Source organism: Manis javanica, chromosome 8, assembly GCF_040802235.1.
Source record: "Manis javanica isolate MJ-LG chromosome 8, MJ_LKY, whole genome shotgun sequence".
Classification (NCBI taxonomy): domain Eukaryota; kingdom Metazoa; phylum Chordata; class Mammalia; order Pholidota; family Manidae; genus Manis; species Manis javanica.
The window spans coordinates 10,524,819-10,538,623 of record NC_133163.1 but is presented as its reverse complement, the minus strand read 5'-3'; the positions used below and the strand labels follow the sequence as shown (position 1 = coordinate 10,538,623).

Genomic DNA, 13,805 nt, shown 5'->3' with positions numbered 1-13,805 from the left:
AGGTGTTAGGGGACTTGTAGACACAGACCCCTGCTTGTGATGATGCTCCTGCTCCCTTGAACCAGGGGGGGCAAACCAACCCTGACTCCTCCGACCACAGAGCAGAACGCTGCCCCCTCTCCATGGCTGTCGGGTCTCTTCTGGTGAGTGAGGGACACCCTCTCCTGGGTCTTTCAGACGCCCAAAGGTGACACACCCAGGGGCCTGTGCGCCCTGTCCTCAGCCCCTGCCCCACCCCACTCCTGCCAGGAACAGCGCTGAGAACCCAAGGCCCTGGGTGGACTGGTGAGAGGGACTTTGCTGGACAAGGTGTCATCTGTGCACCATTTTTATTGAACCTAAGGAAGCCCTCTGTGACCGAGGGTCCCCCTGCCCACCACTGCACCACACCTTCAGCAAAAAAGCTCAAAGTCAAGTGGAGAGTCTCACAGAGCGAACGGGGAAGGGCACAGGAACAGGCCTGCAGCAAGGTTGTCCTGGAAAAGTGGACTCACCATCCGCAGTCCAGAGCTGGGGACAGGGCTTCTGTGCCGGCCCCTGCCTTCCCCAGAACACTCCAAGTTCCACCCTGCCCCCTCTCTGGGCCCCAGGAATGGAGGTTTCTGCCATTCCTGGGCAGAGGAAGTCTGGGATCTACTCATCAGTTTGAAAACAAACATGGCTTTTCTCCTACTTGACATTCCGTTCTCTGCTCTGTGCAGAGGTCTGGCCAGAGACGTGGTGAGGTCACAGCAGCTGCCCCAGCTGAGAGGGAGGCAGTCCACAGCCTCGTTCTGTCACTAGGTCCCCTTGGATTAGGGGACACCATCGTCCTGAGGCTTAGTGAAATAGTCTGAGCAGCCACTCCTCCACATGACCTTGGTTACTGGGTATTCTCGTGTTTCAGGTATCGAATCATCCTGCCTGGGAGAGGCAACGTGTCTAGGAGTTTCAAACGGTATTTCCCAACGGCCTTTCTAACTCGCAGCCGGCAAAGGTGAGCCAGAGGTCTCGGAAGTTCTGGAGAAAGGAGAGAAAGAAAGAGGCTTAATTTGTCATCTGCAGCCAGCAAAGAGTCTGCATCTATGACCTCTGGCATATGGCAGGTGCCCAAATGAGATGGCTGGGTAAGAGGGAGAACTTGGTCTGCCCCATGCTCCATAATCCCACTCTCTGCCAACTGAAAAGATCTAGCAAAGCACCTTCCCATTTCTCACTCCTCACTGACCTGCACAGCCTAAGGAAGTAGACAGGGCAGGTACTACCCCCATTTCATAGGTGAGGACTTGTGAGGCTGCACCTGGGACTAGAGCTGGCATCTCCCTCATTTTGTGCTCCTTCTTCTACACACACAGCCTGGAACCCTAACACAGCCTCAGCAAAGAGGTCAGAGTTTGACCTCTACAGTGCCTGCCATGCATAGAATTAAGCTCTAGGCTCCAGGTGGTGCAGAGGCCACAGGCAGGGAGCCAGGACCATGCAGCTCCCAGCAGGTCCCAGAATCCCACCTGGCTGCCTCCCCAGCTTGGGGGAATATATTTCAGCCCTGTGCACAGGGTCTGGTAGAGGGAAGGCGTTTGTTGGGTCAAAGAATGTCATTCATTAATTCAACAAACACATGCTGAGCCTCACTGGGCCTGGCCCCATGCCCAGCTGGAGATGCAGAGATGCCCAACCAGGGGCTTTGGGGAAGACTTCCTTACCCGATGGTGCCACAGGAGCAAGGGCTGGACGGCTGGGCAGATATTTGCCAAGTAAGGAGGCCACAGCCACCCAGAGCAGATTGGGAATGGAGAAGGAGGGTGGGCAGGCCAGATGGCTGCAGAGCTGTCCAGCTAGGTGCCAATGTGCCACCATTGTATTTCTGACACTTTGATCTCACTTAGAACAGAGCCACCCTTTCTGAGAGGGAAGCTCAGCCTCCTTCTCTGCTGAGTGAAGACTGAGCTTGTCGGGAGGAAAGCAAAAGGCCACTGGCGGGCAGAGGACACAGGGCCACCAGGGCTAGCCTGGTGGCCTGGCTAGCTTCAGAGTCTCTGGGCTTATCTGCCACCTCTCAGAGCTTCTGTCGGCCTCCCTCCTGGGATAATGATGTCAACACCATAGTGTTAAATGCAAAAGCCTATGGAGAGTAGATGCAGGAAGGGCTTAAAAATAACTAAAACAGGTATTGGTTAAGAACTACTTGTTCCACCCATTAATAAATGTTTATAGCAGACTGACGGATTCATGCTTTTCCCAAGGACTCAGTTTAGTTTTAAGGGCTTATTACCCTTCTCGAGGGAGGGCAGAAGGGGACAGTGAGGGGTGGGGCCAACATTTAAGCATGGACCCCTTCACCCTCTAGTGGCCAAGGGTCATGGTGAAAGCAGCCAATTATTCATGGATTCCATGAATGTTTGTTGGGCATCTAGAGCTGTGCCCTGAGTGAACAGGCACGTTGATGCCACCCTCCCCCTGTTGCTGCACTAGTAACTTTCTCAAGGGCCTCAATTCAAGTACTCCCCAGGCATTTGTGCAAATAAAAAAATCCTACAACAGAGGCCTCTCAGTGGCCCATAAGCATGAGTCACTTTTCCAAGGGTCCTGATACCCCTCAGGAAGCTGGAACTGCTTAGACATCCTGGAAGGATTTAGTGGAGGGACTCTGGGGTTGGTCAAATGTGGGTTTGAATCCCAGTTCTGGTGGTGAGACCTTGGCCCAGGTGACACCACCTCTCTGAGGGTCAGTCTCTTTGTTTACAAAACAGTCATGGAGACACTGCGTATGACACACAGCACAGAGGTTCAGCCACACACCCCGAGTCCTGGGCCTGAGTCAGGCAGGGCGACCTGCTAGCAGCAGTGGCCCTCACCTGCCTTCTCCTTGATGACAGCCCAGTCCTCGAAGCTGTCAATGTGCTCCTTCAGCCTCGCGCAGAGCTGCACATTGCCCACATAGTCCAGGAGCACGTCGATGATTGGCCCTGCCCAGCGGCTCACCTCCGGGGCTGACAGGATCTCGCAGAACTGAAAGAGATCACACGCCAGCACCGGGGCGCTGAGGACCCGAGGCTCAGCCTCAGCAAGGCCCGTCCTACAGTGGGACCCTGGGGGGCAAGGGGAGAGCGTGTGCGAGGATGGACATGGGGCACACCCAGTGTAGGATCCAATCCTGCAAATCCACCCCCCTCTTTCATCAACAGGCCTTTGTTGCCAAAACTAAGCCTCAACTTCCTTGCCTAGAAAATGGGTATATGGCAACAGCTTCACATTTTTTTGATGAGAATTAAGGTAATGTAAACATTAGCTTCTTTGCACACAGTAGGTAGCCCATTAATGAAGGCCATCAGCTCTTGTAATTATCTCCCAGAGAAGGGTGTTTCTCACTTCCTTTTATTTTAGTTCTGATATTTAGAGTCATCACCATGGACAGGTGCTGGGTCACGGTCCTTCTGCATCTCCCGGGACCTTATGTCAGCCTGCTCTCACCTCCATCCCCATTCTGGTCATTCAACCTCACATTCCAGGTGTAGGTTTGTTGTGGGTGATGAGCCCCCTCAGTTTTGCAGAGTTCCCCACCAATCCCCTGCTCCAACTCCCCTAGCCTTGTATTTCCCAAGACAGCAGACCAAAAAAAAAAAAAGGATTTAATGTTCCTGTGAACGGCTAAGTCCTGCCTCTGAAGCATGCTAACCACTGGTTTCCGCTGCCTCCAAAGGACTCTAACTACTGGTCCACACTCCCTCTAAAGTACATGAACCACTAGTCCCCGCTAGCGGTCCCCTAGGCGCGTGAACCTTTAGTCCGCTCTGCCTGGCCAGTCCGCCTCGCGGCCACGCCCGCCCCCAGGCGCGCCCCCGTCTACCTGGACCACTCCGGGAGCCTTGCCAGAGGTGGGTGTGTCGCTGAACCTGTTGGAGGGCGGCGGGGCGGGCGGGTGCGGGCCGTTGCCGTACAGGCACGAGAAGCAGGGCTCGCCGTTGCAGCCGAGGTCCATGAGGTACTTGAGCAAAGACACGTACTTCATGGCGAACATGATGGTGGCGGGGAAGGCGGTGGGGTGCGTGACGATGTAGGCGTCGATGTTGGCGCCGTGGTCCAGCAGCAGCTGCATGGTGCGCAGACAGCCGTGGCGGATGGCCACGAGCAGGGGGCTGATGATGTCGCGGTTGGGGTCGGCGCCGGCGAGCAGCAGCAGCTCGGTGGCGTACAGGTTGTTGTTGACCACCGCGAAGTAGAGCGGGGAGCTGCGGCGGTCCTCGTAGAGGCGCGCGCGCTCAGGCGCCAGCGGCGCGTTCACGTCGAAGCGCGCGCTCAGCAGCGCCTCGAGCACCGCGTCGTTGTTGCGCTCGGCCGCCAGGTGCAGCGGGCTGATGCCGCTACGGCGCACGCGCGTGCGGCTGGTCACCGGCAGCAGCATCTGCACGATCCTGCGGGCGGGGCGGGACGCGCGGGTCACCCGGCGGCCGGCCGGAGCCAGCTCCGCCAGCAGGGGGCGCCGGGGCCAGGCCCGGCCGCTCACAGCTGCGGCGTGGTGAGGCACGGGCCCGCCAGCAGGGGATGCTGTGGAACCGGCCAGTCTCCCAGTGACTACTTTGGGCAGGATGGGTCTGCGGCTATGTCCCCTTTACAGATTGGGAAATTGAGGCTCAGAGAGCTCCAACCACCTCCCCAAAGTCACATAGTCAGTAAGGGGTGGAGTTGGGCTTTAAACTCAGATACCCTTGACCCCTAAAGTCTGAGTTCTTAAAAACTCCAGCCAGACTAGACGGTGGTGGTAAGAATTTCCTGCTGACTTATTTCAGGCTAAGGAGTGTTGCCCATTTTCAGCTCAGTTATCTCAAGGAGTCAACTGGCAGACCCCTGAACCTAGCAAGTGTCCAAGTCACTCCGTGCAGGAGGCAGAGGGGCCTAGTAGTGAAGTTGGAGCCAGACCCTGCCCTGCCTAGGTGGGGTGGGGAAGGAGGGCTCACCGTGTGCCATGAGACATCTAAAGTCTTTACAAACCTGTTTGGTTTAATCTCTACAACAACCCACAAAACATGTCTCATTCTAATTTTGCAGATGAGAAGGATCAAGGCTCAGAAAGGTTAAGGACACGCCCAGGCCATACATCAGAAAAGGCAAACCAGGGTTTGTACCCTCTTCCAACACCAGGGCTGAGCTGTCCTGCATCACTGTCATGCTGCCTTGGGGCCCTGGTGGAGCATCCAGGTCCTCCTTTGGGGACAGGAGAGAACAAATGTGTCTGGCCTTAACCACTCCTGCCCCAGTCCCCTGTCAGCCCTTGGTGACCATGCCATCACCTCTCCTCTCCTGTGAGTCTCAACACCTCTTTCGCTGAAGGCTTAGACTCTCCTAGGCTCTCTGCCCTGCCCATGCCCTGGGGACAGTTAATCAGTGGCTGCTGAGGCTGGAGGTTCCTCCAGAATGAGGCTCTGCTCTCCCCTGATGAATCAGACACAACTCTCAGCACTTAACCTACATAAATCTATTAGGTCCTCCAAATATCCCTGTAATGTAGGTACTAGTATTATCCTCCCTTACAGATGAGGAAACAGAAGCCCAGAGAGGGTATGTGACTTGCACAAGGATACATAGCCAGTAAGTGACAGAGGCAGGATTTGAACCGAGGGAGTCTGATTCTCCAGGCCACACTCTTAACCACTGCCCTTCTCCTTGTGTAACTGTCAGGGTGACAGCTGATGTGTCATGGGGTTTTGCATTCTTCACACCTCATTAACTCGCCAGCCCCATTTTACCTTCGTAGCTGCCCTGAGGGGTAGCCAGAGCAGGTCTGTTGACTTCCTTTTAGCAAATGTGGCTCAGAGAGATGAAGTGACTAATCAAAGGCTGTAAAGCACTTCTGGGGGTTCCACCCCAGGACTCTTGACCCCTTGTCTTCGCTCTCTTCCCCTACATCCTTGCCACCTGCAAGAACAAGCTCCTGCCACTGACATGGTTCCAGACCCTAATCTATCCAATCCTTGCTGACAGGTGACCTCACAGCCTCATGTGAGCTCCAAGGATGTGGGCGAGCAGGGCAAGCAGGTGCCACCAGCCTGGTTCCCGTGCCTCTCTGCCTCCTGGCACTCTGGCTTCCTAGCTTCCTGGAAATCTTAGGCCTGTGACCTCCTGCTAGGATCTCAGTGGAAAGCATTATGATTGTTAGTGACACTATGTTTGCCTAAAATCTGCCTCTAAAACCTCAAAAGGAAATTCACACACACAGGGGGGCTAATTGCCTCCTAATATCTATTTGTGCAGGCACAGGAGGCCTGACCTCACTCTGCAGAGGTGCTGGTCAAAGGCAGGGCTGGGGCCTCATGCTGGACCGTAGCCATCACCAACAAATGCTGCCTAACAGCCGTAACATGCCCAAGCACGGGAAAGAACAGCGAGAGGGACTGCCCTGGGGCTGCTGGCCAGATGGGTCTAGCATCTCTGGCAGGCTGCAGCTGGTCCCCAGTGGTGCCCTGCAGTACCAAAGGCAAGTGGCAGAAATGTGGGAATGTGAATGGACACTGCCCTCAGTTCTGAAGCATCATCTTAATAACACAGTAAAACACTTTGTATGTTTCTGTAGGACTTCATCAATCTGAAAAAAATGTGCAGGGCTGGACAGGGTCTAGTGCTTACGCTCTACAGAGGGAGAAACAGGCCAGGCATGAGGTGGGGAAGAGGGAAGATTGGACTGGAGCTGGATGGCAAAACCAGGGCAGGATGTAAATGTCCAGAACACCAACAGCCAGGCCCTTCTGTGAAACCCAACTCCCCTATCCCTGGGGAGTGGCTGTGTTGGTGGCCCCTCTGATATCATCACTTCTTTCCCCCAGCCCATTTTGTGTGATAGAGCGCAGGAAGGACAACGGGGTGACCCCATGAGATGGGATGGGGCCTTCTCACTTCTCCCATGGGCAGGTCCTGGGCCCAGAGGTGCTCAAAGTGCACCTTATGAAGAGAAACAAAGGTGCCCACTGCCCAGTGGAAGCTTGGTGACTGGGAGGCCTGGTTCCCTGCCCACCCCCTCTTCTCCTTTCCCCAGTTTGGGGGCGACATCTACCAGCTCAGACCCTGAGATCAAAGCAGACCCACCTCAAGGCTGTTCCAGGGAGGCCCAGAGCAGAAACTCTGCAGGTGATTTAGACCCCAGTCTTGGTAATTGGGCCCCTGGCTCCTTCCTAGGACCCACCAGTAACTGCGTCCCACTCTCCTTGTCCCAGACAGCCCCACTCTCGTTCCAGACCCTGGCTTCCCACCCAGGACTCTAGCTGCCCCAGCTCTGGTGTCCTGCCTGAGCCCCAGCCCAGCATCAAGAAATAGAAAAGAGAGCTTTGAGCCAAATCAGGTGGTCCTCAGCAGTGTGGGTCCCACATGGGGCTGTGGACCTGGATTACACCACCAGCTTTGCTTCTTAATGCTGGGCTACTTCAGGTATGTCACGTAACCTCTCTGAACCACATCTGTAACAAAGGGGATGATTAATCATAACAATAGTGATGATGATGATGATGATAACTGCCCTGACTGGGTCCCTGTGAGTTGCTGTGAGTATGTTACCCTCCTAAAGAATATTGCTGAGCGCTTCCTATGTGCCAGGCCCTGTTTAAGTGCTTTATTACACATTTATCTCATTTAATCCTGGAAATAACACTATGAACTAAATACGTTATCTCATTTACCCTCTATAAGAACCCACTAAGGTGGGATTGCTAGGCCCAGGTTATAAATGCAATTTATTTCAACAGACTGCTTTTGTGGATAAAATGAGATCTTACACAGCAAGTTGACTGACACATAGTAGGCACTCAAGAAATGGCAGCTGTGGTGTTTTGCCCACCATGGTGAGTGCAGCACGCCACGGCTGGTACATCAAACATGGAGGTGTTTGGGGGTCACCGGCTCTCAGTGGTATGATCTTTGTCAGCATTCATGTAAACCTGACCATGGACTTGACTTTTACAAGGAAACTAGCTGCCCACAGATGCCTCCACTACCAATACCACTGAACTACACAGGGTCAACCCTGCCACCGTGTGTGTGTGTGTGTGTGTGTGTGTGTATGAGGCATGTGACCTCTTCTCTGGGCCCATGCAATGCTCATGCTGGAGCCAGGAAAGGCCCCACTAGTGGAGAGCCCACCTAAAGGTGTTCTCAAGAGCACAGTGGGACCCCCGCCGCAAGGAGACCTTCTAGAGGAAAACCTGCAGCTCCTCCAGGAGATGCGGGGAGCTGGAGCAGGGGAGTGGTCCCTCCATGAAGGAGGCAGAGTGGGCACGCAGCAGCTCCCTGCAGCCTGCTGCGTAGGGGAGTGTGTCCAGGGGTCTCTGGCTTTCAGAGCGAGCATAGAATTCGCTGAAGAGTGAAACTGCCAGTTCTCAGGCACAGTGCAATTCAGAATCACTCAGGGAATCACGAAGGTGCAGAGTCCTGGGCCCCGCCCTCCAGGGCGTGATTCAGGAGGCCTGGAGAAGGACCCAGGAGTCCGATGCAGGTGATCCATGCACCGGGCCTTGAGACACTTTGATGTAAACTTTCGTCCTTTTCCTCCAGAAGGTGTAGGCAGTAAACCAGGGTCCTGTGCCCAGAAGCTCTTTATTTTCCGTGAGGCCTTGAGCTCTGAGGCTTAGTTTCCCTTTTAATTAATGGGGATGCTGACTTGCTCATCAATGCGCTTTATAAATTGCATTTTAATGTAATGTATTAAATGTTCTGTATTCTGCCTTTTTCCAGGAAGAGTTTTAAGTGGCTTGCAAAGATATAAATTAGAGCTGTAAAAGGGAAAGAACAAGTAAAATCAAAGGGGTCAAAAGTGAGGCCTCAAATGCAAGTGTCTGTCACATGTGAGCCACAAAGTGGACTCTAAGACCGTGGCTCTCTCCCAGGTAGCTCAGCCAAATGATCTGGGGAGCTTCTAGAAAGCCTGAAGCCAGAGGTCCAGCCCAGAATCTCTGAGGGTGAGGGAGGCCCACACATCAGGGTTTTTAGAACCTCTGAGGTTCCAATGTGCAACGAAGTTTGAGAGCCTCTGGTTCCGGTACTCTTCCAAATTCAGTTTAAAGGATCCTTACAGCATCTGCTCTTGCCTAATATAAGTGGCTTCTTAATAAATTTATATTTGGTGTTGAGCTTTCATTTCATAAGGAGTCTTTGCTAAACTGGAAATGAAAAATAAGAAAAAGTGTGTCCTGAAGGTGATTAAGACTTTGGGTCCTGAGGGCTCCTTTCTCAGCCGTGCCTGGACGTCACACCCTCTGGTTAACGGTGCTGAAGAGACCAGCCGCTGGGCGCTGCTTTCCATGCTTTAGGCAGGCAGGGTGTCTTGGCAGGTGGCTGGGTGCGGAGCACCTATGGACTGTCACATCACATCCCCGAGCTGCCTATGGGCGGTCAGTGTGCAAAGAGCCATTAATGCCACGTACCCAAGGACTGAAGTGCCAGGGGCTTGCCAGGCCGTGAGTCCTACCAGGTGGCAGAAGCTACCAGGAGCCCAATTTTAACCCTTTGTTGGGTAGCCCTCAAAATGTGTTCTGGCCCCTCTCAGTCTTGGGAGAGAGTGAAACGGGGCCTGGGAATGGAAGGTGAATAACCAGGGCATGAGATATGGGGCAACACGAAGTATTCGCACACAGCCTGTCTCCGCATTTGCCAGATGGAGCTATACCTCTTCAGCACCGTTAACCGGAGGGTGTGACGTCCAGGCACGGCTGAGAAAGGAGCCCTCAACACCCAAAGTCTTAATCACCTCCAGGGCACACTTTTTCTTATTTTTCATTTCCAGTTTAGCAAAGACTCCTTATGAAATGAAAGCTCAACACCAAAGACAAATTTATTAAGATCTATGGTTGCAGAGAGGACCAGCCATGCTTCCTCATCAGTTTCAGGCACACCAGTGCCCCTTCAGCTTCCCCCGCCAGCTGGGGCCAGACTGGCAACATCTGGGTCCCCTTGAAGGCACCCGGCTGTGATTGAAGGAAGCTAAGGGACAGTCCCAGCTCTGCCACTTTCTGGCAAGCCACTTCACAATCTGGCCTCAGTTCCCTCCTCTGCAAAATCACAGATTGGATTAGATTGATGACTCCCCTGCAGGTATGAAGAGGCGCTTCTCCAAGACAGAGGCCTGGGCTTCTTCTCTGCTGGAGGTTCTGGTTCAGTGGTTCTGGGATGTGCCATTTGAAAAATAGCCCAGGGTGACTGTTGTCCAGGCAAGTACAGAGCTAATGGGCCAGGAGGTTCCTGAGGGCCAGTGCCTTCTCTCTCTCCCATTCTTTGGAGCTTTCTCTGGGGCCAGGCTCAGCATAAACAAATTTGACTGATGCTGGATCTCTCTGGGGCTGAAAAGATGCCATCCTGGCCACCAGCACTGCCAGACTTGTTGCTTTCTTCCCTCCACTGGCTTAACTGAAAAATGAGGAGATGTACTCTCACTACATAAGAGAAAGAGTACAGACCTACTGAGTACCTACTATGTGCCAGGCGGTCTGCTGGGTGCTTTATTTCCACTCTATATCCACTCATATTTGTTTCACTAGTCCCCACAACAGCCCCGTGAGGCAGGGGCTATCTCCCATTTTACAGAAGAGAAAACTGAGGCCCAGAAAGGTTAAGCAATGTGCCCAATGGCCTCAGCAGGAATTCAAACCCAGGTCTATCTGCCTTGCACCCAACTATGCCATGCACAGAAGGCAGGGTCGCCTATGGGCATGTATTGGGCATGCGTGGGAAGCTGTCTTTGGTTGGTCACTTGTGTGGGTGGCTTGCAGAGCAGGGCCTGGGGCCCGGAGGGTCAGCTCTGTCTCCGTGCATCCCCACTTCATTCTCTGGGGTGACTGTCTCACCCCAGCTCCCTCTGCCTTAATGAAGACAACTGGCGGTCCCCAACACACACAATCTACTTCTCTCTCTTCTCTCTGCCTGTGTTTCCCAAAGTGTGTCATCTGGGATACATGAGATGGGATTTTTAGGTGAAAGTTTGCTTATTAATTATAAATTGGTAATTTGAACAATTTAATAGTGTGATTAACATTTCCTCTTGAAAACAAAAACATTTTAAGTAAAATGTCTTCAAAGGAAAATACTAAGCAATGAGACTATAGAGTTTTAAGATCAGGAAGAAATATAAAATCTGTAAATGGTCAAAGTTTGGAAGACACTGCGTGAGTGGAGATAACCAAGCCCTGCCATCCTTCAGGGTACCTGGAGAGCGGGGAGGGGAGAGGTGGGGCTGATTTACAGCATTCACCAACTTCCGTGGTGTAAATAGCTCTGCCTTGGCCAGTTTCAGGCTACCAGTGTGAGCAATTGGCTCCTGGAGCTGGTATAAGCCAGCTCTAGCACCCCTCTGCTTCCAGCCTATGCTAGTGTCTCCCACAGCGGTAGAGCTTCCAGTCATGCTCTTTCACTGGGTCAGGATTTCATGGGTGTGTGTGTGTGTGTGTGTGTGTGTGCACGCACACGCGCATCTTCCCTTCCACCAGATTGCTCCCTGAGAACTAAAGCTCCTCTCATCTTGCTCAAGCACTCAGCATGTAGTAAGTGCTCAATAAAGGCTAGATATTATCATAGGTTCTATATGTATTATGGTAGGTAACCCGTGCATGCTTGAAAAGTTATCTTTGCATTTCAAAGAAATATCCATTAGTCCAGACTCATATCTGGTCCCCTGTGTGGAATTCCTGTAGATGTGACATTGGACATCTTCAAGCTGTGTGACCTTGGGCAAGTCACTCAACCGCTCTGTGTCTTAGCTTCCTCATTTGAAAGGATGAAGATAATATTATCTATCTCGGTAGATTTGTTAAAAGGATTGTTAGTAGAGTTGCTGAAGGATTAAATGAGTTTATAAGGGAAAGTGCTGCTAGGTGCTACTTAAGAGCTTGCTCTCCTTACTGTAGGCATTCACCCTAGCTTGCCAAGTGCTGAGCAGTTTCCTTGTTTCCCTGAAAGGTGCCTCCTACTCAGACCTCTCTTGGGTCTTCCTAGTCCTGTGGGCAGGGTGTTTGGGGCTTCTTTACCCCATGTGGGGGCAGGGGCAGCCACACAGAGCAGCGGCGGGGCCTGGGCTGACCTGTAGTTGCCCTTCTTGGAGGCGATGTGCAGCGGGAGTATGCCATCCTTGTTGGTCTTGTTGGCATCGGCGCCCTGCGACAGCAGAAACTCCACCACCTCCTCGTGCTCGTTCTTGCAGGCCTCGTAGAGGGCGGACGCGCTGTCACTGGCCTGCGTGTTGATGTCGGCACCTGGCAAAGAGAGGCAGGTCCGTGAGTGACCAGGGCAGTCACTGTCCTTGATGTAACACCCACCTTGGGCTGTGCTAACCTCTGTGACACCCTGGTCGTTTAATAGTGGCCCTCAGAAAGGAGGAGTTCACCTGGAAGACCCCCAGCTTCTTTCTGCAACATCCAGACCCTGGGGCCTGAGGGCCTGAGCAGAGGTCTCTTGGAAGCAAAAAGCTGCCAAAAGCGATGACGCTGGCACATACTGAGTGCCCACTACGTGGCAGGCACCATGCTTTGCATGTGTTATCTCCTTGAATCCACAACATAACCTAAGCAGGGTTCTACCCTCATCTCTGTATTACAGATACGGGCACTGAGTCACTGAGGACCTTTGCGACTTGTCCAAGACCACCCAGCGCATAAGAGCCAAAACTTGAACCCAGATGGTCTGACGACACAGGCCATGCTCTTAACCCTTGCTCCCTGGAAAAGGATCCGGGCCTTGCACTGAGAAGGCCCTTGTGGTTCTAGAAGAGCGCAGAGCTCCCAGGAAAGAAAAACCTCAATCACTTCATCCACTGGGCTTTGTTCTCTGTCTTCCATTTCAAGGAGTCATAGAGGAATTACTTCCTGGCTCCTCTGAAGGAAACACTACACCATGCTGACAGGAGGAGGAATCAAGCCTGGTGCCAGTTTTCCTCCAGCCCAGTCTCCTACATCTTCTCCATCTCCAGATGGTAATGGAGAGAACTCATGGGTTTCTCTGCAGAAGAGGTGCAGCGGGTTCCCCTGTCCTCCTTATCCTGGAAAGAAGTGGCAGTGAGACCGCAGTGCAGTGTCAGTCAGGGCTGAAGTCAGAAGCGCCTGTTAACCAGACTCCTCTCTCTCTGGCATTCTGCTTATCTCAGGCATCCTGGTGAGTATTTAATTTTGATGACTTGTTTCTGGTATAGTGGAAAGAGCACAGGCTTTGGTGACAGACAGGAACCAGCTAAAGTTTCTGTTCATGGCTTACAAGCCTTTAGGGGTCTCTGTTTTCTCATATGTTGACCGGGAAAAATAGTGCCTACCCATCAGGATTGCTTCAAGGAGTAAATAAGATACTGTAAGTAAATAATCTGCTGTAGACTGTCTATAAGCCATCCAGTTTGTGGTTCTCTGTTACAGCAGCCCAAGCAGAATAAGACAGTTTACCGGCACAGCAGATGCCAGTTCTCCAGGATGGAGGGACCCAGGCTTGGAGGCTGGTTCTGCCCTCTACCCCCGAGAGAGAGTCCGTGAGCAGCTGCACCTGCCAAGCTTTCAAAGCCAGGCTCCCTGGAAGCCTGGACCCTGCCAGCAAAGCCGCCTGCTCACATAAGAAAAATATTTGGGTTGGAAAGTGGACTCAGCCCGCCAAGGGAAAAGACCCTGACTCAGACTGCCGGCAGGAGAGCTGGGCAGATGTCCAGGGTTAGACAGTCCCCCTCGCCTGCTGAGCACCGTGCCCTTTGCCCAGCCTTCTTGCCTGGGCTCCCAGGACCCTGCCTGTGGCCCTTTGTTCTCACGCTGGTTGGTCCAGATTTGTCCCTGGCTGCAAGGCCTTGGGTCTGTTTTCCCAACTGCTCAGGCACGTGCTGAGTAAGT

At 53.0% G+C, this 13,805-nt stretch overlaps 1 protein-coding gene across 3 annotated transcripts in view; it reads right to left on the bottom strand.

Annotated features, from left to right (window-relative positions):
* Window positions 1-312: 312 nt before the first annotated feature.
* ASB2 (ankyrin repeat and SOCS box containing 2) overlaps window positions 313-13,805 on the bottom strand; it is a 41,881-nt gene continuing 28,388 nt past the window's right edge. For 2 of the 3 annotated variants that reach the window (XM_036991666.2, XM_036991667.2), the window contains exons 7-10: window positions 12,029-12,200; window positions 3,827-4,391; window positions 2,835-2,988; window positions 313-999 (exon numbers count right to left, since the gene is read on the bottom strand). In XM_036991666.2, coding sequence (XP_036847561.1) covers window positions 863-999; window positions 2,835-2,988; window positions 3,827-4,391; window positions 12,029-12,200 — 1,028 coding nt within the window. In that variant the 3' untranslated portion in view covers window positions 313-862. The remainder of the gene's footprint in view (window positions 1,000-2,834; window positions 2,989-3,826; window positions 4,392-12,028; window positions 12,201-13,805) is intronic. The other variant, XM_036991671.2, reaches the window with a different exon arrangement.